Genomic DNA, 25,363 nt, shown 5'->3' on the forward strand with positions numbered 1-25,363 from the left:
AGGTGTGTGTGTGTGCAGTGTGCAGTGCTGTCTCTCCGTGTCAGGTGTGTGTGTGTGCAGTGTGCAGTGCTGTCTCTCCGTGTCAGGTGTGTGTGTGCAGTGTGCAGTGCTGTCTCTCCGTGTCAGGTGTGTGTGTGTGCAGTGTGCAGTGCTGTCTCTCGGTGTCAGGTGTGTGTGTGCAGTGTGCAGTGCTGTCTCTCCGTGTCAGGTGTGTGTGTGTGCAGTGTGCAGTGCTGTCTCTCCGTGTCAGGTGTGTGTGTGTGCAGTGTGCAGTGCTGTCTCTCCGTGTCAGGTGTGTGTGTGTGCAGTGTGCAGTGCTGTCTCTCCGTGTCAGGTGTGTGTGTGCAGTGTGCAGTGCTGTCTCTCCGTGTCAGGTGTGTGTGTGCAGTGTGCAGTGCTGTCTCTCCGTGTCAGGTGTGTGTGTGTGCAGTGTGCAGTGCTGTCTCTCCGTGTCAGGTGTGTGTGTGCAGTGTGCAGTGCTGTCTCTCCGTGTCAGGTGTGTGTGTGCAGTGTGCAGTGCTGTCTCTCCGTGTCAGGTGTGTGTGTGCAGTGTGCAGTGCTGTCTCTCCGTGTCAGGTGTGTGTGTGCAGTGTGCAGTGCTGTCTCTCCGTGTCAGGTGTGTGTGTGTGCAGTGTGCAGTGCTGTCTCTCCGTGTCAGGTGTGTGTGTGTGCAGTGTGCAGTGCTGTCTCTCCGTGTCAGGTGTGTGTGTGCAGTGTGCAGTGCTGTCTCTCCGTGTCAGGTGTGTGTGTGTGCAGTGTGCAGTGGTGTCCCTCCATGTAAGGTGTGTGTGTGCAGTGTGCAGTGCTGTCTCTCCGTGTCAGGTGTGTGTGTGCAGTGTGCAGTGCTGTCTCTCCGTGTCAGGTGTGTGTGTGTGCAGTGTGCAGTGCTGTCTCTCCGTGTCAGGTGTGTGTGTGTGCAGTGTGCAGTGCTGTCTCTCCGTGTCAGGTGTGTGTGTGTGCAGTGTGCAGTGCTGTCTCTCCGTGTCAGGTGTGTGTGTGCAGTGTGCAGTGCTGTCTCTCCGTGTCAGGTGTGTGTGTGCAGTGTGCAGTGCTGTCTCTCGGTGTCAGGTGTGTGTGTGTGCAGTGTGCAGTGCTGTCTCTCCGTGTCAGGTGTGTGTGTGTGCAGTGTGCAGTGCTGTCTCTCCGTGTCAGGTGTGTGTGTGTGCAGTGTGCAGTGCTGTCTCTCCGTGTCAGGTGTGTGTGTGCAGTGTGCAGTGCTGTCTCTCCGTGTCAGGTGTGTGTGTGCAGTGTGCAGTGCTGTCTCTCCGTGTCAGGTGTGTGTGTGCAGTGTGCAGTGCTGTCTCTCCGTGTCAGGTGTGTGTGTGCAGTGTGCAGTGCTGTCTCTCCGTGTCAGGTGTGTGTGTGTGCAGTGTGCAGTGCTGTCTCTCCGTGTCAGGTGTGTGTGTGTGCAGTGTGCAGTGCTGTCTCTCCGTGTCAGGTGTGTGTGTGCAGTGTGCAGTGCTGTCTCTCCGTGTCAGGTGTGTGTGTGCAGTGTGCAGTGCTGTCTCTCCGTGTCAGGTGTGTGTGTGTGCAGTGTGCAGTGCTGTCTCTCCGTGTCAGGTGTGTGTGTGCAGTGTGCAGTGCTGTCTCTCTGTGTCAGGTGTGTGTGTGCAGTGTGCAGTGCTGTCTCTCCATGTCAGGTGTGTGTGTGTGCAGTGTGCAGTGCTGTCTCTCCGTGTCAGGTGTGTGTGTGCAGTGTGCAGTGGTGTCTCTGCACTGGGAAGAAGGGCTCAGGCTGTTGGACTCACTCTCTCTCCCTCCAGGCCAGGTGGACCAGCCACCCCAGGGGGGCCGATGAAACCCTGAAACACACACAGCAGTCACAAGCTCAGTTTTCACTCTGAACCTTTGTACAGTACAACCATGTTACACTTTTTTATTCTATTTTTTTTTTCTATTTGTATGCTATTGCTATTAAGAGTTCTTGTGTAAGTGTCTTTTCAGATTTTTAATATCAGTCAATATCACACAGCGGATTTGCTGTGTGTCACCCAGGACAGGCTGAGCTGCAGTTTTGTACAGTATTTATGGGTCCCTTCTGGTCCGTGAAGTGCACTGAAACACACTATATACATATACCTGGATAGAAATGTGTCAAAATGATAAAAACAGGCCTCATTGAGCCATTTTATTATGTCATAGGCTTTTTTTCTTGCATCTGTGTGTCTGTCAGCCTGGGGGCCTACAGCCCCTGTCAATCCAAGCAGAGCTCAGCTGCCCTGCACACAGCAACATGAACAGGCTTCACTCAGAGGGCATCAACGTTATGTCTGGACTGAAGGAGGGGAAATACTTAATGCTGGTTGCAGTACTCTTGAATTATTATGTGTCAGCCTTAGTTATTTCTGTTTTGGAAATGTATTTGTCCTTATTTGTTCAAGGCTTTCACGTTTCAAATCGCAATCCAGTACCTGTGATAAATAAGGTTCCAGGTTCATCCAGTGGTTGCAACCCTATAGCACAACCCCAGCCCGGGATGTGGAGCTCTCTGAAAACATAATCCGCTAATGAAACACACACTGTGTGCGTCTGTGATGTGCCGGTCAGATGGCACGCTGTTCATTAATCACTTACTTACACGAACCAGAATCTGATCTCCCAACCCCGACCCTTGCAGAGATATACAAACATGCTCCCATTCTCAGCCCACAGCCTAGAGGTAGAGATCACATTCAGATTGGTCCAACATGTCTGATGGCCAAAGTGAATTAAGACACTGAGAGAGAGCCCCTCCCTGAGAATCTGGCGGCCCCCCCCCCAACTCGGCGCACCGTTCCCGGAGAGCGTCTGTGGCAGAGGCTGCCCATAAGGCCGAGTGAGGAGTACCCTGAAGCCACTGTTCGCTTGTCTGAGCAGCTGCTTTCCATCGGCTCCGTCTCCCACTTAGGCCCAAAGGCCGACACAATATTGTTCCAATAAATAAAGTCCTTCACCCAGCCAGGGAGATGTTTAGAAAGCACTGAGCCTTCCTGGGGTTTATGTGCTGGACAAGAGGCTTTGCAAATAGCAATCTTAACAGACTTGGTAACTTGGAGTTTTTAAAACTTCATTTCCTGACTGTAATAGCTGAGGAAACACAGGGGGGCCTTTGAGAACCGATGTGTCTGTTTTCTGTTTGTTTTTTTTGTTTTCATCCTCCAACAAGTCAACTAAATCAAATCAAGCAACGTAAAACGCAAAGCCAAACTTGGCGTAATATGTAAACTCTCTGAAATGGCTCATTTGGGGCACAAACCTCATCTCTTAACCCCACCTCTAAGTCGGTAAGGACAACGAACTTGTGGACAAGTACCAATTCATCCCGTTCGCAATCAGGTTAGAAAAAATAAATATGTGATCTGGGTCTCCTTCACCCCGGAGCAATGAATTGTGCTCCACGTTGCTCATGTCTTGTTTGGACGTCACCAAGGAGGGTGACTATCAGTAACTCTCACTCACAACCCTTCCACCCTCTCCTTCCAGTTCAGCTCAGTAGCACACAGTACATAATGTACTGTATCACTTACTGTACAGTCTGCTACTTTTATTCATAAGTACTGTACAGCAACCTTCAACAAAACCACAGATGTTTACTACCACCTCCCCAAAGGAAAAGTTCTGTAGAGCTCCAGATGTTCTTGCCCTTTAGCCTATAATTACGTGGGCAGTGAAACAAGGAAACCATCAGCCTTAACCCATAATATACAGCAATAAGAAAACTCTGAAGAAGAACATCGGTTTCACTTTATTATACTGTATTTTCTTTTGCTGTTTCTATTTTAATTGAACACTGACGCTGCTTTAAAGATGCCAGTTCCACTCGAGAGCATGAGCACAATCGTTATGTTTTTTTTTCCCCCAGCAACTGTATTCAGTCAATTAGTGGGTACAAAGGTCTATAGCCTGTAGGTGTCGGCAGTGTTTTGTGTTTTTGTTGACTGTGATCATGGCTGCTCAGTGGCTACTCAAGGTTACAATCTGCTACCTGTCTGCAAAGTAAGGCCGTTGACTGAGCCTGCAGTACATACAGTCTGTGGGATCTTGGCCGTTTTAGCTACACCTTCCTTCAAATCACCTGGGTCTTCCTCTTCATTAGGCTGCATTAGAGAAAGAATCAAGCTCTGCTCTGAGCAGGAAATACCCTCTGCTCTACCCTCAGCCTGGGGTGAGTCTGAATTATGCTGCCTTTAACCAAAATGGGAACAGACAACATACTCCAATGTGATGCACTACGCTAAAATCACGGGTTCACAGCACAACACTCTCTCTCACAACTCTGGGATCAACTTGTCATCCTCTAATCAAACAGCTCTACAAGGCACTGAAGACAGGAAAGGCCTGCAAGTGCTCTTCATTGTGCAGACTCTTTACTTACACGGACACCTTTAGGACCTGGGTTACCTTCTGGCCCAGCCAAGCCCTGGAACAAGTAGACACAAAGCATTTATCAGAAGGAGATGTTGCTAAAGACCATGCAACACCAACAAGTTCATAATAGAAAAAGTAAGGGAATTAAACTACATAAATATAAGTTAGACATTAAGGAGCTTTGTATATATATGTTTAAAATTAAACAGTCACACATACCAGATTGGTGTGATTAAAGTCTGTTTTCACAATGTAAATCTTTATTAGTGTGAAATAAATTTTCACTGCTATTGAGATGTTAGGAAAACCTTACACTTGGTTCTTAAGGTTGCACAACTCTTTCAGTAATTTAACAGCAAATCATTCAGGATACTGTGCAGTACAATGACAGACCCTTTCTTTTTGTTTATGCAAACTTTTGTTCTCCCAGCTGACATATCAGAGACTGTATTTCAAGTCACGGCTTGTTCAGTTCTGCTTGTCTAAAGGATTACTGGTCTGATGGCAAAGAGGTATAACTTTCAACAACGGCATTCTTGTGCACGTGCTGCCAAGCATTTACAGTATATTCACGACACTGGGACTATGTCTCTTTTACCGACAGCGGCAGTGTTGACTCTTACATACACTGCGCTAAATATAGCTGACACTGGGGTGAAGGAAGGAGACCCTGGAAAAGGAATGTGTAGCATAGTTACTGCACCTGCCTGCCAGGGTAACCTGCTGCCCCAGCCGTTCCTGGTGGTCCTGGGATTCCCTGTGGAAGAACAGGAAGCGTGGGATAAGAGAGGAGAAATCAGCACATTCCCCGACACGGCCGGCCGGGGAACAAGACAGACACTAACGGCAGCCCTTCTTCCTCCCTCTTCCTGTCAGCCTGTGCGTCTCATCACCAGGAGACAAGCTTCGTCCCGCGGTCTTGAGGCTCACAAGAATCCTGAACTCCTCCTGCACTCTTACTAAAGAGACTTTCCACACTGTACCTTTTCTCTTAATGAACAAGAAACTGTCGTCTCTGCTCAGTGTGCCTTTTCTCTTCTTTTTCCCCTGCAAATTGAGCTGCACCGTTTAAGTGTAATGTTGCCACCAAATCAAACGACCTGTCCAGATCAGTACTTGGTTTGTAATTCATGAAGGGTGGCTGGAAGCTCTGATTTAACTTGGGCCACTGTCTGACAGTCATCAATATGAGTTGTGGATGTCTAGGCTCAGCTTGAGCCTGTGAGAGTCTTTGCTGACCTGCAGTTAGCTCCTGACTGGTCACGCTTGTCTGTGGAAGCAGAGGGGTGACTCACCTGTTCCCCCGGCAGCCCTGGTGGCCCTGTGTACCCCTTGGGACCCTGCGGGTAACAACCATTGAAAAGAATCTTTCAGCCAGCATGAAGGCTTATCTGCTTTTCATTATCCCTTTAAGTGGATCAAAAAGCTATCAGTTCACATTGCCACAGAGGGGAAGAAGATGCATCAAAGGCTTTCAGCTTTTTTGGATGAAAATCTAAGCCAGTACTCTTAAAATTCTGCTCACCAGTCGGCCGTTCGCTCACTTGTGGATGAGCTATGTTGAATTAATCCTCTCCGCTGAATGTACCCAGGTTTATATAAAACACAGGCTGCCTGCCTTCATCAATGAGCAATTTTTCCTTTCGAGTGCTGGAAACTGGCCAAAACATCTAACCCATTTCCAGTCGCTGTCACAACACTCCCCCAGTTAGAGTTAATAATACTGTACAGAACTCAAGACAGCGAGTGAGGAGGAAACAAAAGACGTTGTCAAAAAAAGAACTGACACGTTTATGACACCAGAGCAGGTTTTTTCAATTTAGAATAGCAGAAAACAATGGGAGCTTTCCATACATCTCAGATTTATTCCTACGTCCTTACGTTTGTGGTACATTACAAAGGACAAATATCAATAACACCAACTGCACTATGACATTGTATTTTTTAATTCTTTATTTAACCAGGTAAGTCAGTTGAAAGCCAATTCTTATTTATAATGAGGACCTGGTCAAGAGACCACTCCAGTTCTCCAAAGCAATGAAGGAAAGAATAGTTTAATAAATAACAACAGAACAGGGCAGGGTTGTGTTAACAAACGTTAAGTATCAGGCAGAAAAGATTTAATTACACAACTAAAAAAACTAAAAAATTAAGAGGATAATATCACCTCTGCAAATCATCCCTGTCACGGGCCACAGCTAATTTAAATTATTTGTGCCAAGTGGTGACAGTTGCACTTGAAATGTTATACTTCTATAACTATTTCCTTGAATCTGTACTATATCTGCACTAAAAGAACTACATATTTTATTGTAGGACAGCAGAGAGCTGCAATAAACTGAACAAGACATTAATATCTGAATAATTTGCAACCAGAAGGACTGTACTGTATGTCATGTTTGGCACCTTTTCAGCTTTCACCTTTCAAGAAAAAGCTATTAACATTTTCTAACAATAATCCAGTGACCAAGGAGGGTAGTTTGTGATCATTCAGTAGGAAAACATTTTTAACCATATTCCAGCAATTATCTAGAAAGGATCCATGAAACATACAATAATTTGCAAAGAAACCAACAATCCCAGCAGGTTTCAGGGTGGTACTAATGTCAGCCAGGAGAGGGAACTGCAGATGTGTCAGAAATGACACACCAACACATGTGCTGCAATAGCTCATATCAAATGCCTGCACACAATCTGAATCCTGACTCTTGGACAATGGGTATTTCTGAAATGACCCAAGCCCTCCTCATCACTCACGGGTCTAGTGCATCTTTAGGAAACAGCACTCGGAAAGGGCCCTTAAGCATGTGCACCATAGCTCACATGTGTAGGATAACTCAGGGCTCCGGTCACAGCCCATCTGCTTGGTGTTGCTGACCTAGAATGTGGTCTGTTGTCCTGAACTTCTGCTGTTCCCAAGTGAATACCATTTCCTGACCTGCACTAAAGTTAGAACAAACCATAATACAGTGAATAATACATTGTTGGGGGTTCTGTTGCCCTGGGCATTCTCACTTGAATCATAAAATCATATTGCACTACAATACAAAGAGTTATTAAAGTAAATATTCTTTTTAACAAATACACTGAGTGCCACAAGACAAATCTATCACATTGGTTGATGTCTAATCTGTGTAATAAGTGTTCAATAAATGGAAATCTAAAGAATTCACCTTGGACTCATAATACTAGTTCAGACTTTAAAAAGGAAAAGAAGGGTCTATCATAATCATAATTCAGAGAGCATGGATAAAGTCATTGTTCTTTCTGCCTGTTTGAAAAAACAAGATTTGTAAAAATGTTAACTTCTGCCCAAGGATATTGTCTTACATACAGTATATCCCTCTGTGTAGTCTGAAATATAATGGGTGGACATTTATGACTGAATTCTTTCCTCAGATTGGAGCAACTAATTTCAACTGAAACCACCCAAGCAGAGCAAATCCAGTACAAGGTATTAACAAGAGGTCATGAGAAGTTGCAGGGATATCATAAAAATCTGGAAGCACGATATTTTCTTAACAGAAGGCTCCAGCATGTCCAACATGAAACAATTTCCACATTTAAGTGAATTACTGTACTTTATTAAAAGACTGAGATAAAGCCACTAAAACAAGGTGTACTGTATAAACGAGAGGAGGCCATGTAGCCTATCTACCCCACTTGGCAGTTAGTAGTTTATTGATTCCAGGATCTCGTGCATTCTTGAAAAAATGGCTGCAATATTGTTTTTCTGAAGGAAGCTGCCCACTTTCCAAACTAATCAGGTATGAAAACAGAATAAAGCTATGAAACTGAATTTAAGTATTAAAGTAAGGATTAAGACCTTCCATAAACTTTAAGGGACTTGAGGAATGAGTTCACGTGAATCACCTTGGATAAAAATACAATTATAAATACTTAGACAAAATACCAAAACCATATCATAAAATTAATCATGAACCTAGCATCTCTTCAGTGCATCTGTCTTCAGAGTAAATAAATAGATTTACTCACTATTCCTCTTTTTGAAGCTTTATAACCCATGTCATAGTAACACTGAATGAATGCTCATGTCAAGCGGCCCTTGTATCAGCTGATGTTACTCACTTCCCTGTGCTTGTTTTTACTCTGACTGCCCACACTGTTAGGAAGCCCCAGTTAAGGATGGCGGTTGGCAACATGTGCTCAGCTGCAGGGGTACGAGACAGATTCCAGCACCGTGGCTGGTGAGAACAAGTCCTACATTAACCCATGGGGCTGCTGACATTGCTTTCCACACAGCGCCCCATTTCGTGCGAGTTTACATTTCAAAGCAAAACAAAATCTTACTGAATTTACTAATACTGAATACTTACTAATTTATTAATACTGAAAACAACAAACAGAGCTAAAGTATATAAGCCGAAAAAGACACTGTCCGACAGGTTTATCAGTGTAAAAATACCACATTGCATTTGCCCAGTTTCTTGATCACAGTCTCACCTCGACACCTGGAACACCTGGCTGTCCCAGCGGCCCTGGAAACCCTGGGTCACCCTGGAAGGAAAACATGGATCTTCAGCTTCATGATCCCCTCTAGTTCGGAAAGATCCAGTAGCTCAGGTGATTAAAGGATTCACCAACTGAAGCGGAGAATGAATGCTTGCTAACTTTTCAATCAGTGTGCGTGTCTTATGGGTCCTTCATATTTAATTGACCTTTCAAGTGCCTAGTTGTGACTTACAGTATGTCATTATTTTATGTCGAAACTTTGTCTTAAAACATTGGCTAGGGGCAGAGCTGAAAATCCAACTTTATTTAAAAATGTTACAGGGGAACTACTGAGATTGGCACGCCTGTAAACAGCCTGCTGCAGCCCTGTTGCATTCCAAACCCTCTCCATGTACAGAGCAAGCCCAGAGTTCATCGACACTGGTGTGTCTCAACCCTGCACTGCATGCTAACAATAACACAGGGGTACAGCCAGCTATAAATCAGGGAGCAGAGGTCACAGAAGCACAAGAAATTACAACAGCGAGGAGAAAAATCCATGTCAAAAAGATGTATTAAAGAAATTAGAAAAAGAACAGTCATGAAATAATATCCCAAGATGAAAAGCACAGGGAGAAAAATAGACACAGTTTACAGGTGAGCAGCAAAAGGCTCCCGAGATGGACACCCTACCTTCTCTCCAGGTGGAGCCTGGCCTGGGGACAGTCCCGGATCTCCTTTGGCACCCTGTTGCACAAGAATTCACTGCATCATGGTTCAAATACAAATACAGCAGATTTCAAATTCAGAGTATTTCCAGCCTGTTAATAATGGCTATGTGGCCTGAGTTTTGCCCAAGTACATATCACTTTATAACCATGTTCTTTTCACTTTTGTGAATTCACGGGCTGAATTTAAATGAAGTAACAGAGTTATAGAGTACGGTACTGTGCACATCTGGGAGCAGTGATCTTAGCGCTTCTCAGTTTTCAGAACATGTCAAGGATGAATCACTGAAATGAATTAGACTGGAATTCTTTTGAGAGCTAAACTCTGCTTTTAATGAATTAAGGAAAAGTTTCAGTTTCCAAGAGAAAACTAATGCCAGGAAAGATCTACAGAGATCATGTTTCAAAGTACAGTAGTAATAAGACATGTAAACCCACGTCTTGGATCCATTTATTTGTGATATCAGGTTGATATAAACAGAAATGTATCTCTTGGTGAATTTAATTTGTCTGTTTTAATGGATGAAAGCCAGACTTGATGTCAATAACACTTCCTTCAATGACATTAGAAGCTGAAGTGCCTCAGAGAAGACAGCCCCTACCTCACACCACTGCTGCACAGTACCTTGCTGCACAAACAGGGGTCATTACCCCTCCCAGTCCACACTCATCCCCACCCTACCCGCTGCCCCCCGGCTCCATGTTTCAGGCTTTGGGGACCTTGTCCACATGGACAGGTTGTCACCTCTCCAGATCAAAAAACCATGATCCCTCAGAATAACCATGCAAACATGTCATTCTGCACTACTGCTCTCAACAGGAGACATTTGGTTATATGAAAAGAAGACACAAAAAAGATCCCAGTCACCACATGGATGGAAATCAGCACAACTCTCACTGATGGGCTATAGCCCCTGCCAATTGACTGGTGGAGTTTTACAAAGAAAATAAAAATGTTTCATTCAAAACTATATACATCTGCCATCTGGTACATTTCTGTGTGTATTTCTTGTCCTTTCATTTCATGCTCATTTTGTCATAGTGAATTCTTGTGCTTTTTATACAGCCCAGTATGTTTCAGAAATGATAAAAGGCTCCTATCTCTGTTCTAACCAATGACAGATTTGCACAGAACCTAAAAATAAAGAGAAATGCTCGAGCCAGGCTTTGTCTTTCTTCACAATGTGTTTTGCAGCAGTGTCTCAGTCTGGTGTCTGACTCATCTGACAGGTCATCACACTGCTGTTTCCTGTGACCTCACATGCAGAGAATTCCAAGCACCTCATGGTAAAACCCCCAGATCACCTCTCCTCACAACTGTGCAGGGGGAGTGCTGGGTGTTTCTATCACTGGTCTGTGCTATGAAGAACCGCCCAGCAAAATTCAGTACCGCCATTCAATTCCGTTAAGGTTTAGTTAATCATGTGAAATGCAAAAGTAGAATTTAACTGAATGCAACCATGCCACACAAGAGTCAGGCCACTTGGAAGACCTATTACATGTAAAGATATCAAGATTTTTTACAGAAACCTTTGTGATCTACGTGTTGCATTTCATTTTCAATTTTCTTTCTCTTTTCAAGTCATATGTACTGTATCTGCAGCTTAATGACCTTAGAAATAAATTTCTCTTCCCTCCAGTGAATATAATAGACAGAATTTAAAGGCTTTGCCTCTGTGTACCCTCACACCCTGTCCTGAATGCAGAAACTGAGAATTCGCTTGCAATGGCGTTTGGCAAGGGACCAGAATATGTGGATCTGCACATGGTCCTCGGCACTCAGCGTACAAAGCAGGCACAATCCCAGGGAACACCAGACAGGAGATCCCAGATGTGACGCAGGGCTGAGAGGCGAGAGGGAATTCTGCTGGGTTCCATTCATGAAGGAAGCTTTTCCACATCCCAGGAAGCAACTGGGAGGTGAGCAAGGCTGCTGCAGCAAGGACTCAGTGAGCTGGCTGCAGGACTGTGTTCTGCCCAACTGCACCAGACTGCAAGACTTTTCGGGACTGCAAGACATCGGAATGTCAACCTCCTCGGGCTTTTCGGAGAGCTCCCACCTTTGAGGTAGTGGGATCAATGTTCTTATTGTCTATGTGCTTTGAACATTTCCTTAGCAAGTTCCATTTCCACAACAACCCATGTTTCTGTAGCCGGCAGAGACGCATCTGCATGTCCCACTACCAAAACACTACACGAGCTCATTGTTTCCGAAAGTATGACTGGGAAACAGGAATTTTAAAACATGGAAAATGCCTTCAAGCAAAGGGGATTTTTGACTGTTTTTGAGATGGTGGTAGTCTTGGTGGTGATACAGGGCAATGCTGCCTCACAGCTCTTGGATCCTGGGTTCAACTCCAGCCTGGGGTCCCAATGTGGGGAGCATGCAGGCTCACCCCATAATAACGTCGGCCTTCTCTGGGTGCTCCAGCTTCCCCACAGTGCAAACGCAGCGTGAGGGAATGTGAGTGCTATACAACAGACCGACATCCGCTCCAGGGTGTATCTAGCCCTGAGCCCACTGTCAGCTGGGTTAGACTGCAGCTCACCGCCACCCTCTACTGGACTGAGCAGTTACTGGAAGTAGGTGGTAGTCTGGGAGAAAATGCCCTGGGCTACAATTCTGCTGTACATTTGTGAGGGGAGAGAAGGACAGAAATCTAAATGTGCTTGTGCAGGTGGCTAATTTGTTATTGCTTAAAACAAGAAAAAATGAAAAGGGAATTCTTCCAAAAACAGTTCTTGAGCTGCAGTTTGTGATATTTTTACAATACGACTACAAACTGTCTACCAAAGCAGTGAAAGTTAAGAGGTTTATTGGATTCAGAAGTTTCCTAATGACACTGCAATTTCTTCTTTTTTCAATTTTTGATAAATTTATACTCTGCACTTTGGAGATACTAGCATGGATACAGTCTGATACCATACCTGCATTTTTTCTTCATGCATCTGCTCTCCACTGATACATTTCAAATGGTAAAAAGAGGTCTTTTGTTGTTATCTAACAGCACCTTACAGCTTATTGACATTTCCATCAAACCAAACAGCATGGAGAAACTGGAAGAAAGGGAAGTATTTGGTCTTTTATAACTTAATAACTATCTCAAATCACAATATTTATTTTCATGTTGAAAGGTAAAGTAAGACCTTTGAAGCTTAACTCTATTATTAAGAAAAGTGTCTGGCAGAATGCATTGATACGTCAACAGATTTTATTAGCTCAGGATCAGGATCTGTACTGCACGAACACGTTGTTCTGTGGAAAATATGAGCCATTTAGGATTAAGCATCGCAGATCCTGAGCTGGAATCTGGGGAATGAAACTCATGACAATGAAAAATACAGGAACTCTGTCCTGACTGTGGATTGAGCCTGGGGCACTCTTCTGAGCTTCCATAAGGACCAGATAATAAACTAGAGAAATATTTCAACACCGTCCTTGAAATGTCAGTACAAACGGCTCACCTTCGGACCAGGCAGGCCAGGCAATCCAGGGTTTCCATGTGGTCCTGGCAGTCCCTGGGAACCACAGAGAAGGGAGGCATCAATGAGCACATTGTTGAACCACACTTTCCCACACACGCCAAAAACAAAATCACTTTAAACCACACCTTTTAATTAAATCAATACTAACTAACAGGAAACTTGGGTTTCCATCCTGGTGTGTCAGGTTCACAGCCATGTCACTGTGTTGTTAGTTTTATTTAGCCATGCTGCACACGTCACGCTGCGGGAATCCCGTGTGCTGGAGAACAGGGGTGGCGTCTTCCCCCGACACCGGGATACTTGAGATTTTACAGTGCGCCTCTAAAAGACCACTTCAACGCCTCAGCCCACATTATTAACTTTATTACGCTCTCAATATAAAGAGTTAACTCTGAAGAGATCTCAAAATTGAGAGAGAAATTTTAAATTCCGCTTTTTAAAGCATAAAAACAGGATGTATTTAGGATACAATTTAGGAATTGTCTCATCTGTTTTTCTGAATGAAAACTGCTCAGAGATTGAGCACTCCTCTCTCTTGTGAACAAAGTGCAATTAGGTTTCTTTGGAATCTTTGTGGGTTTTTTTTTTCAGAAGGTCACCTGGGATCTCCTGTATGTGTTACAGGAATGAAGAACCTGTCCTTAGTCTACCTCTCATTTTCATGAGAGGCTCTCACAGACCTGTTTTTTTCCCATTTTTATGAGCGGATGTTTCAATACAGCTGTTTAACAATTCTACCAAAAAATGCTACCATCTGCAGAAAGCTACTAACTTTGATGTTGCAGGAGGAAACAAAGCCGCTGTTGCAGCCAGCTCTTTGATTGCAGTGCTGTCCCAAAGCACTGGATAAAGTGCTTCACCTTCCCAAACATGCAAGTATCTTGTACTGTACACGCACGTCCTGAGCAGTAACCAGCAATACAGACTACTTGCTTGAGGGTCCCTGTCTGACTCTTAGTACCAAGATGATGGAAAAATAGTTTTTAGTTTGAACGTTGGCGCTCTCTGACCCCTCTTCCCAATATGATGTGCACTGCTGGAATTATTGGCATTCTTCAAGACACAGTTAAGTTGTCTACCTTCTGCTCAAGTTATTTTATTGTTAAGAGCCCTGTGTTTTACTGTGACAACACTTCAACAGTATCTGTTTTACTACAGTATGGGAGAACTACAAAATTTGAGGTGCAAACAGAATGAACCTAATGCATATTGATACCTTTTTATACCGTATACTGTCTGCAGAGAAAGAATTATGTTGGAGTGCTCAGCTATGTCCTCCCATTTAAAAGATCAGCAGAGGCGAGAACAAGATTTTACACAGTGCAGATTGTGCTGTGTGATATGCTGAGCAATGGTGAAGGGCATCAGTTTTAATTGGAAACAATTTCTTTACCTTTACCTGATTGCAGCGATCCACTTGCTACAACTGCACATATGAATGGGATTTTGATGGCAGTGTATGATTTGCTGATATGGCATCTATGTAGCAGACCCTATCTGTTAGCTCTTAAGGGAGGATTATAGTGTCGGTTGCTTAAACTCACTTGGAAGAAAACAGTAAAGGTTACAGGCAAGAAGAGGTCATTGTGCTCATCTTCTCACCCAAAGATCTCATCCAGGCTTCTTGAATTATACCACAAAATCTGTTGAGTAGCTTTTCTAGGCACCCACAGTGACATACCTGCACCTTAAAGGGCTGAAAACTTTTTCAATAGTTTATCTCCAAGATACAATATATTTTTTAACTAAGCAAAGGCTATCAAGGAGAAAAACCTATGAACAGGCTTATTTACAGAAGCGTGTTTATTTGCTAGTAGATAGTTTATCCCAGGTTGTCATCCTCTCATTTTGGAAGGAAAGCCGAGCGTCGGCTTCAGCACCATGAGTGGGGCAGATTCCATACTGGCACAGCCCTCTCTGCAAGAAAATTCCACTTGCTCCCAGTTTCAAATGCATTTCCTTCTCAGTTTCCATCTGTGGTCTCTGGTTTCTAATTCACTACTGATTCTCAACAAATCCATGAGGCTGGCTTTGTGAATCTCTGTTAGGATTTTGAATACTATCAGGTCCTCATATTCTCTTAGTCTAAAGAGACGAGGTTCTTTTAGCCTTCTGGGGGAGGACTCACATTGTAGGAGACAGGATTCGGCCACAGAGAGTGAGGCCATTCTAGCCCTTCTCATTTTGCAAACGTTTGCATTAGCTAGAATACCATCCAGTGCCACCAGGGAAGTCTACGCGCTCTTCCTCCTTCTCGCCCACGTCTGGCCGCAGGGCTTGCGGCGATGAGGCGGGACGTGAGAAACACACAACTGGTGTATCCAAGTGCATCTAAATCTAAACCTATAAAAAACTACAGAACGTCTGCCCATTCTGTAACGTACAGGATTAATAGCACAGAAAGTGCCCCTGGGCAGCCCTAACGAAGGGAAAGCAGGAGTGTGGGGCTTTGCTGCACAACAAAGAGCAACAGCACACAGAGAGACTCCAAACCTCTACTTACCCGAGGGCCTCTTCTTCCAGGAGGGCCAAGCAAACCAGGGGGACCGGGGGGACCCTGGAGCACGAGAGAAGAGCAGGGTTTCAGCTGGGAGGCAAGCTGCTGTGAGACGCTTCAATCTAGAAACTTGCAGACTACAAAACCACTCTTCAGCAAGGTGGTGGCAATGGAAAACTGGCTGAACAATAACAAAAAGCTGCTCACATACAGCCCCCTTACATTTCCTTCCTTTACAACTTCAGGAGCAACATGTGTCTTCTCTCAAATCCCCAAAGAACCTTGGCCAACCCAACGTTCTCCACAGAGACGTTTGACATTTCCAACTGCCTAATCATCTTTGCTCTGGAAAAGTGTCTTTGTCTAATCCCTGAAACACGCTAAATTAATTGAATTGTTTTTCCCCAACGAATGAAAATCTACACAGGAAAGGGAGAAATTGCACTACAGCTGATACTGATGCTAAAAGAGATGAGACATAAATGTGAAACATTAAACTGTGTAAGTTTGGAACCAAGGTAGTTCATCATCGCCTCCTCGTCACAACCATGATCTCACAGATACAATCATATCGCATATGGTTCCGCTACAGCCATCTGCATTTCATTTTTCACAGTTCTTAGCTGTTAATTATGGGGAACTAAAGACTGTACAGGAACCTCATAACAAAGGTGGAAGAGGAGTGTGTGTGCTTAGTTGCCATTACTGTGTAAGTGCAGATTAAAAAAGAAAGCCTTCTTTAACCTTGCAATTATTCCTCTGAACAGATGCTTCTGGCATATAATACACCATCCACATGAGGCAAATGGGTGACATCGATTAAGAGGAGAGCAAGTACAGCTGGCAACAGATATTATGTATATATTAAAAGCAAAGACTAGCTAATCATGTCACACTGAGTAGTGTTTACCAAGGAGAATGAATACCATGATGGTACACAGATCTGAAGAGCCCTGGATTTAAAATCTAAGCTCTGTACAAACATGGATTAGTCTTACTTTGTTAAACATACTTCCTTTTCAATAGCTATGTTTCATATCACCTATAATTTCCAGTTATTTTGATAAGGCATTCCATGCTGCCTGCCTGTCGCTGCCTGCCCAGATTTGTAAAAGCTCCTCAGAGCCCATCGCGGGCAGTGACACTTGGTACTTGTGTGTACCATTCAAAGTTTGTCTGCATAGTACAGTATATCCAGAATGTGTCCAGTTTTTCCTGTCGTTGGTACAATAACAGCAAATATCACAGATCACAAAAAACTAAAAGTGACCGCCAGTACGCCCTCCGATTTCTCCTGAAACTGAGACTGATAAAACTTTCTGCTTAAAATGCCAGAATAAAGTGAAGAGCAGTCCCTCGGGCTGAGGGTACACCAGTAGAGCACGTTACAGCAGAGAGGGCAGATCCTCCTCATGAGCCCCCTGTCTCAGTAAGAAAAGACATCAAGAGTTACATGACCTCGAGAGTTGACTAAAAGTTTAAAGATTGCATTAATAAGCCAAATGGGTCAAATATAAGCTTTCATGTGCTGGTTTACCTAATTATCTTTATTAATTTGTTCCCCTATTTTATGACTATGTAAATCCTTGTGTTCCTCTCTCTACTATCTGCACTGCAAAGCCCTGCAGGTACGGGGCTATGTGACGACTCCTGGTATAAATAACAAACCCAAACACAACCACTGGTGTAATCGTTTGATATTGTACTGAATGGTAATGCAGGCAGTTAAGCACAAGAATGATTTGAAAACTGAATAATTGCCAGAGATTAAAGTCGAATTGAAGCCAAGGCAGCATGAGAAGACCTGAGTGTTGCCAATACAAAAGATGATAGACAGCCATCGTTCATCTGCTTAATATGAAAGAAAACAGTTCAGAGGTCTTTTGCTGAACTCTGATTACGTCAAATTTACACATTACTGTTTTTAGAAAATATCTTAGTGATGCAGATTAAGCATTGTGAAAAAGATATGACGAAAAAGTCAATTTTAATATTTATTTTCAGGGAATTTCGTTAAGAATACCATTAAGGTTTATAACTGTCTATGCATTTCCTAAGAATATTTTGCCACTTACATGGAAGTTTATTTAAAATATTCCAGAACAGATCAACATAAAATCACAGGTTTTTCAAACCTTTTGGGGAAGAGATTTGTTGTATCACTTAAGAAGTGAACAGAGTAGCAGATACAAAAAAATTACTTTCTTTCAGGAGGAAGCAGCATCACTGTGTTTGCTTTGCAATGTCCAAACAACCTTGGAATGTCACAACAGAAAGTAAAGGCTAGAGAACAAGCCCGTATATCACAGCTGAAATTATTGTTAAAATCATGGGGTGTTTTGACTCTCTTAAATAAGGTTTTGGGTTTGGAGATCACATCTTGTAAATTCCCTCCACAAAAAATCTCCCAGTCAAGTGGCCTTATTCGCTCTGTGTGTGTGAAAACTTTGAAGCCAGAACAGGATTTTGCATTCAAACATTCAACACCACACTTCCTCATAAAGAAGCAGGAAACCATTAGAGAAGACAGCACAGTGCGCTCCTAAACTCTGATTAAAGTTGGATGAGAATACTAGACAGTGTCTTATACCTTATCTGCTTGCATGCTTTTTTTTCAATCAATAACGTTTTTAAATCATGACTTTATGAAAATTGTCCTTATGAAAATAAGAAAAGGCTGAGAATTTTACAATAAAAATAAAACGATAGTGATGGGATAAAACCACAGTGGTGGTTTGGAAATGCATTAAAAAGTGTGTCCCTTTGAAGAGACAAGCTCTCTGGTGCCTCTGCTGCCCCATGAACTGTTCACCCGCTCAGCCACTCGCCTTGAGCTGCAGCACCTTGTGCTGAACAGATTTAATCACACGCTGATCGTACTGCAGTGTGCAACCCGTACTGCACTGGTGTCCTTCAACACAAAGCTGTGCTTTGATAATAATACCACATTATTTATAAACGCTTTTAAAAAACTCAGAACCCTGTACAATACCACACACACAGTATAGAGTGCATAAGAGAAGTAATAATCCCCCCATAAAAAGTTTAACTAAATTAGAGGTTAAAACAATTTTTGTTTCACTACCATAAAAAGACAGGACTTTGAGAGTCTTAAAGACGGAAAGTGGGAGAGTCTGGATGGACGATTTTGGTGCTCCAGACAGCTTATTGTGTGGAGTCTGCTCCTCGGCAGTAATTAACAGTAATTCTCATTTAAGAACAGGGACCCAATAACTTGCTGGGTGATTCCATGTGCAATGAATACAGTGTTGCATAAAGGTGTCAACATTGAACATGCAAATCACCAAACTTAGATAAGATTCTCATAAAAACTTTAAATAAAAGTTTTCAGAGAGACCTGTAGAGCTTGACTCTTTTTTATTAAGTGTACACAAAGGTTTTGTAACTATTCCATTACAGTGAAGAAAAAAAGTTTAAGATGTTCGTCTATCCAGAGACTAGGATCCAAGCACTGTGGATGTTCGACTTGGGCAGGGGTGCAGCACCCCAGAGCACCACGGAATCAGGGCAAACGTCAGGACTCCAGAGATGCACACGCTGTACAAGTTAACTGCTGTGGTAAAACCCACTGTGTCTATAAGAGCACCAGCAAGTATGCAAACAACAGCAGCCCATTCAGCCACTTAGAAGCTAATCGATTCGCAGGTCTTATCCAGCTGTTTCATCTGCATCTGATACAAATCACTCTGGCTCAAAACACTCTGGTGTAGCTCAGTCTAGTACAGTATATCATGTCATAAATAATATGCCACCTCACCTGGGTTGACAATGTCTTTTAGAAAACAGGGAGAAAGCTGTGGGACGATCTCCCAGTATATGTAACAGGCATGGAAGAGTGGCTGTGTTGTGGGTATCTGTGATTTAGGACAGGAGTTTTCTCTGACCCATGTGGCAATGTCTCGGAAACTAAAACACATGGTTCACTGTCAAACACCACTTTAAATATTAAAAATATTCAGGAAACAAATGCTACCGACAGACAGCCTGGTACTGGGACTCACAAGATCTCCATTCAAAGAAATCTTCTCCACCACAGGTTTTATACACGTTTAGGATGTAGATGTACACTGTAGCTGCCCCAGTAAGAAAGGCAATACAGCAGTCAAGTCTTACAGAAACAAAGGAGGAATTAATATTTTAGCATCAGGCAGAGAAAAGGCTTTAACTGAAAAGTGTAACCCAGGTGGAAGAGAGAGCTCCTTGAGACATTCCTCATTTGAGAGACAAATGGCAACACAGGGAAAAATAAAAAATAAAATGATTTCTAATTTCCATCACAGGATGATTTTCATCACCATCAACAACAGCACAAAAAAACAGCTTTCAGCTAAATTAATGCTAGGAGCCGGGGAGCATAACTCACTTGCCACATTTTAGCTCAAGATTTGTTCCATCTACTATGTATCTTAAACTCGGACAGACGCCTGGGAATCACAGACAGTGCCACATCAAATTCAGATTTGGTCTGTATGTCTGAGAGGCATCATGTAAATACTTCAGAGTAAAGGTTCACAGCACAGAATAACACAGATTATTTTCCATACATATGTTCATAAAATATATGAAAGTCTGTTCATGTGAAAAAAGATGGAATGGTTTAATTTAGAAATCTCTGTCATCTCTTATGAAATTTAACCATCTGTTGGCACACATAAAAAAAATAAAAACATCTGGAAGAGCTACCAGCTCATTGCTACGCTGAAATGTAAATATACACTGTGTGGCCAAAATGATGTTTTGTGACTTAGCTTTTCACAACTTTGTCTTCAGGCACTTACAGTATAAATCAGCTCTGATAGCTCAAATATATTTTTGAAGACCATTTTCAAATAATCTTTCACATGTTGAGGTAACGCACCTCTAAAATCACATTTCTACTGTATCTGCCGTTAACCAAAACAGTGATAAAGACTCACCGGGGGACCAGGCTCTCCTTTCGGTCCCTGTAGCCCATCATAATCAACAGAGTAGTCCATTTCTCCATAGCTGTAGTCATAATCTCCCATGTCCAGGTCATAGACCTTGTCGGTGTTGTAGTTTGTCTCTGTGTAGGCAGGTTCCTCCCACATGTCCACCAGATTTTCAGTTTCCTGGGGTGCCCTGTACAAAGTGGTGTTAATTCTGAGCTGACCTCCCAGTAATTCATCTGTCGACTGCCTGGATCTGCTGCTGCCGCTCAGGATCTCTTTGATCTTACCCTGCCTGGCTGGCGGGAGCGCTGGAGGGGCGTCACTGGCAGCAGTGTGCCCTTTATTTCGGCTGTCGTTCTCAGTGGCATTCTCCGATGAACTCCCCATGGATCCAGACCTACCCGAAGATGTTCCTTTCCTCTGCCCCACACCAAACGTGGCCAAACCACTTTCAAAAGTGTTTCGACGATGGAGCTGCAAGGATTCCTCAGGCAGAGCTCTTGGATTTGGGATTTCGGAAGACCTGGGATGTAAATCCTGGTGCCACACAACACTACTGCCTGAAACAGCAGAGGCACTTCCAGGTTTTCTCTCCATTCTAGAATCCTCGGATAATGTAGGGTTTACCTGGGATTCCACCACATGCGGGTTTGAAGTCATATGACCATTAGATTCTGTACCTATGTCAGGGGTTGGTGATCGGTATGTGTCTGCAAGGCGACACTGTTTTTTCACATAGTTGCAATAATTTGTAGAGGCCTGTGCAGAGGGATAAATGTCCAACTGACATATTACACCTTCAAATTGAACAGCTTTAATGTTCATCCTTCCTAAGGTGAGGAAGCCTTCAGAGCTCAGCTGCTGAGGCCTGGCATCTGTCTCCTTGTTGAAATACTGGCCTCCACATTGCGCATGCAAGGACACCGACTGCTCACGGACACCGATGGCAAAGGAGTGCCACTGCCCGTTGTGCACATTGTAATTAAAAAAGACTGACGTCTTCTCTGCAATGTAAATGACGACCTTCTTCGGCAAAAGCTGAATGCCAAACTGTAATCTGTTTTTCTTGTTCCTGACACTGAAAAGGAAAGCATTGTTCACTCTCTCTGAGCGCAGGCTCACAATGATCGTGAATTCGCTCCCGAACTCAGTGGAGAACAGCCTCGCTGTTGGAGCCTCAATGCGAGCACCTCTTGTTAGAGTAACTCCTGCTTCTGATAGAAGGATGCCCTGAGGAAAAGGTGGAGGAGAGGATGACGGGAGAGCAGTTGTCCCTGAGGAGTGTCTCTCTCTGCTGCCTGTAAGGCCAAGCTGACGAAGAATATCTACACCTGCGGGAGGAGAAGAAGGAAAATCATCAGCTCCCGTCATCCTGACTGCATCCAACAGGCATTACAGGATGAGTTCTTTCAAGATAGGAAGTGCAAATAAATGGCTTTTTCGAGGTGTCCAGAAGTACTGAAATTACTGAATATATTTAGCAAAGATTACATTAACAATTAAATAAATTGCATAACAAACAAAATAAAAAAAGAATACAGCTTGATAACATTGAGAACCATTGAAGGTTTTAATGGCATCAAGCACAATCCATCATCACCCCACTGCTGGGGCCCTAATTTTTCCAAGATACCTCCTTGGACTCGTGGTTATTTTTGTGGAGTAACTGGAGTGTCGTGTTGCACATTTGGGGTGAACATGCACGAAATGGAGGTCGTGCTCCGAGACCGATCATGAGGGAATGGTGTGTGGCTCGGATTCACTGTGACGGACATTAAAAACCAATGAGAACCTCTCAGGGTGGCTGAGCAGCTGTGTTTCTGTTCCTGCCGGGATACGGCGACGTTGCTCTTCAAGGCCAGCTCAGATCACACACAACAAAATCCTAAAATTTCTGCAAACACCGGGTACATGAAAGGTCTTGCTATCTAGTAATGAACATGTCTGAAAATCACGACATACAGTAGCTGCCATATTATGACATGAGTTTTTGCATGTTCACTCATCCGGGTGCTCCAGTTTCCTCCCACAGTCTAAAGATACACTGGTAGGTTAATTGGGTTCTGGAAAAAATGGGCCCTGGTGTGAGTCTGTGTCTGTGTGTGCCCAGCAATGGACTGGCATCCCTCCTGTTGCTTGCCAGGACAGGCTCTGGCTCCCCCATGAGCCTGCATTGGATAAAGTGGTTAGAAAACGGATGGATTAAACGTTGGAATCAAGAAGATGCTGTAGCTGAGCCATTGCATGTTTAATTTTAATCAAAGAAGAAGAATGTGCTTTTCTGTAGATCATACTACAGATCAATACTCAGGAATAGCCATTCCAGGGGACCCAGTTAATACAGCAGGAGGCAGCAAACTGCTTAAAATACAGTAGTCTGGGTATGTCAGCTTATGCCTCTAAAGCTGTTTGCAGGAAAAATAATTAGTGGGAGTAATAAAAACATACTGTAAGCTCAAAGGTCACAGAGAATCACATGGAACATAATTTAAAACTAAAGGAAAGGCAACCAAATTGGTGACAGGAATCCCCCATGATTTATGGACATTCAATATGGTTTCTTTTGAAGAGAAGAAGGATGCATTTGTACTACTGCAGGTAAATTTCTCAAATTCATAAATATAGTAAATACACTTGACCTACATAATTATAAGTTGAAAGGTCTTATCCATGATATCTAAACTCTGCTGATCTAGTTTAATTAGTTCTACTACATTTGAATATTGGGTAGCTTCAGATTATAAGCACTGAGCATCTTAAAAGCCCCAAAACTCCTTTTTTAAGTTGTCTGTTATTTAAACTGTTGTTGCTGCTGCGGTTCTGTGTTTGTTTTGGTGTTTCCAAATGTCTTTGTATCAGAGCACACATGCAAATAGGTATTTCATTGCACTTGTCCATATGACAAATAAACTGAACTAAACTGAAAAAAGCAACATCTCCGCAACACATTTCAAACATTCAAAACGAAGCAAGGTACTGTAGGTCTCCATAAAAATCAGATTTTTTTTCCAGAAATCTGTATTGTTACAGAGTCTGAACATCAGTCAGTTAGTGGAAAAGCAAGACATTAAAAAGTATTAATCCTAGTTCCTATCTTTCTGAAACAGCATTTTAATTGTATGCTCCATCAGAGGCTCAGAGACGCCTGTAAGGACTTGAGTGAGAATGTACTGTATTATTGAGGCACTGAAGCCTTAGCATTAAAACTGACTGCTTGCCAAGAGGACCCACAATAGTGTTCCCAGAACATTAACCCCATCAGGATTTGAGGCTTAGCCACATACTGGAAAACTCAACGCATCATCAAAGCAGCAACAAAAAGCTAAGCTACTCTGCTCTTGTCAGAAAACAGCTGCAGAAGCTGTCTTAATTCCTGGAAAGCTTGCCAGAAAACATATAGTTTCAGGTCTATGTTTTCACTGGAAAAAAAATAACTTAATTTATTCTGATTTGCTGAGCTAGTTTACTTGAGATTCTGCATTTTACATAAACATATTTTTATTGTTCCTGCATTTTAAATGACTACCCTCAAAATATCTTACCTTGCTTTCACAAACAGAAGCTCTATCGGAGTTCTGCATGCAAAAGAGAAAATCTAAAAACAGTACAACAGCTGCGTTCAACACACAGACTCCAGATACAGGAAATCTGGTTGACAATTAAAACACACAACTAAACACCACCACTCTTTTACCAAAAATTTCCACTGTCATGCTCTGACTTTAAAGCAACCATTCAATTGCCAGCATTATGTTTATCATCATACTATAGTATCATTCACTTCACTGGGATAACACTAGTTTGGCTCAGTGGGCTCTGATCTGGAAAACAGATGCTATAACCGTTTGTTTTTATCATCTTTGAAGTCCCCTGAGTGCAACTAAACAATGCAGTTTTCTAGCAGGGCAATCCGTAAAACTCCTCTGGTCCATGGACATAAGAACAGCCTGGGTACACGAAGAGCAAAGCGATAGCTATTTTGCACGACAGCACTTCTTCAGATCTATCGAGATAATGTTTGCTTTGACGTCATTCCACTGAAGCATACAATCAACATAGATTTCTCTATTACATTATGATTTACACAGTGGACACTTCTAATCTTAGTTAAAACATGAAAGCCGCGATATTGTGTAGGACCTTCACATGTTAACGCACATACTCCAAGAACACAGCTCTATTAAATTTCACTTCAAGACCCCCTGGGGTTTTGCAGCGTCTAACACAACCAGGACATCCCCAAAGAAAGAGTTTAAGAACATCTGCAAGAATAGAATAAGTAATTGACACTATATGAGAGTGAACTTGTAGACAGGATAAAAGATTTCCGCAGTCTATTTCCATTACACCTTGGGATATACTGTAGGGGCAATTCTCAGTGGATAATCCCACCAGATTTCTGTAGAGCCTTCTGCTAGTAGAGAACATTTAAGATGATTTGATTTACCCCCAAAAGATTGTGCTCTTCATGTTCTTTATTTTCCCGCTCCTTGTATAATATGCAGGACAGATGTTACCAAACAACAGTTAAGACAGTTAAGAAATTTTGATGAAAACAAATGAAAAAAAAACTGATAATTGATCGCATTTGTCAGTAGACTCTGCTTGGTGTTTGGAACTGGATTTACGAGACAACCTGCAAAAATGGGTTCTGGGACTCTTCTTCAGTTAGTGGATTATTTCAGGATAGTTGCATTTCTCACGGCAAATAAATGAACAGGTTGAACGGGCTGACTGCTTTCTACACCCATAATATTTCTTGAAGCAAAGCTAGTTGATATTTGCAAGGGAATGGCACATAAATGAGACCTAGTTTTACAGCATAATGGAGTATTGAGTACTAGCTGCCTTGGTGTCACTGACAAGATCCATAAAGATGGATTAGGAAAATAAAACAGAATTTAAAGCCTGATGTTGCAAAA

The 25,363-nt window shown here is 42.9% G+C and overlaps 1 protein-coding gene across 1 annotated transcript in view; it reads right to left on the bottom strand.

Annotated features, from left to right (window-relative positions):
* col24a1 (collagen type XXIV alpha 1) overlaps window positions 1-25,363 on the bottom strand; it is a 105,218-nt gene that overhangs the window by 64,039 nt on the left and 15,816 nt on the right. Inside the window, exons 3-11 of the mRNA XM_088597661.1 lie at window positions 20,448-21,772; window positions 15,517-15,570; window positions 12,993-13,046; window positions 9,493-9,546; window positions 8,812-8,865; window positions 5,643-5,687; window positions 5,051-5,104; window positions 4,355-4,399; window positions 1,749-1,802 (exon numbers count right to left, since the gene is read on the bottom strand). Of these exons, the coding sequence (XP_088453787.1) occupies window positions 1,749-1,802; window positions 4,355-4,399; window positions 5,051-5,104; window positions 5,643-5,687; window positions 8,812-8,865; window positions 9,493-9,546; window positions 12,993-13,046; window positions 15,517-15,570; window positions 20,448-21,772 (1,739 nt within the window). The remainder of the gene's footprint in view (window positions 1-1,748; window positions 1,803-4,354; window positions 4,400-5,050; window positions 5,105-5,642; window positions 5,688-8,811; window positions 8,866-9,492; window positions 9,547-12,992; window positions 13,047-15,516; window positions 15,571-20,447; window positions 21,773-25,363) is intronic.

This window comes from Lepisosteus platostomus, chromosome 11 (assembly GCF_059453375.1).
Source record: "Lepisosteus platostomus isolate fLepPlt1 chromosome 11, fLepPlt1.hap1, whole genome shotgun sequence".
NCBI classification, from domain to species: Eukaryota; Metazoa; Chordata; class Actinopteri; order Semionotiformes; family Lepisosteidae; genus Lepisosteus; species Lepisosteus platostomus.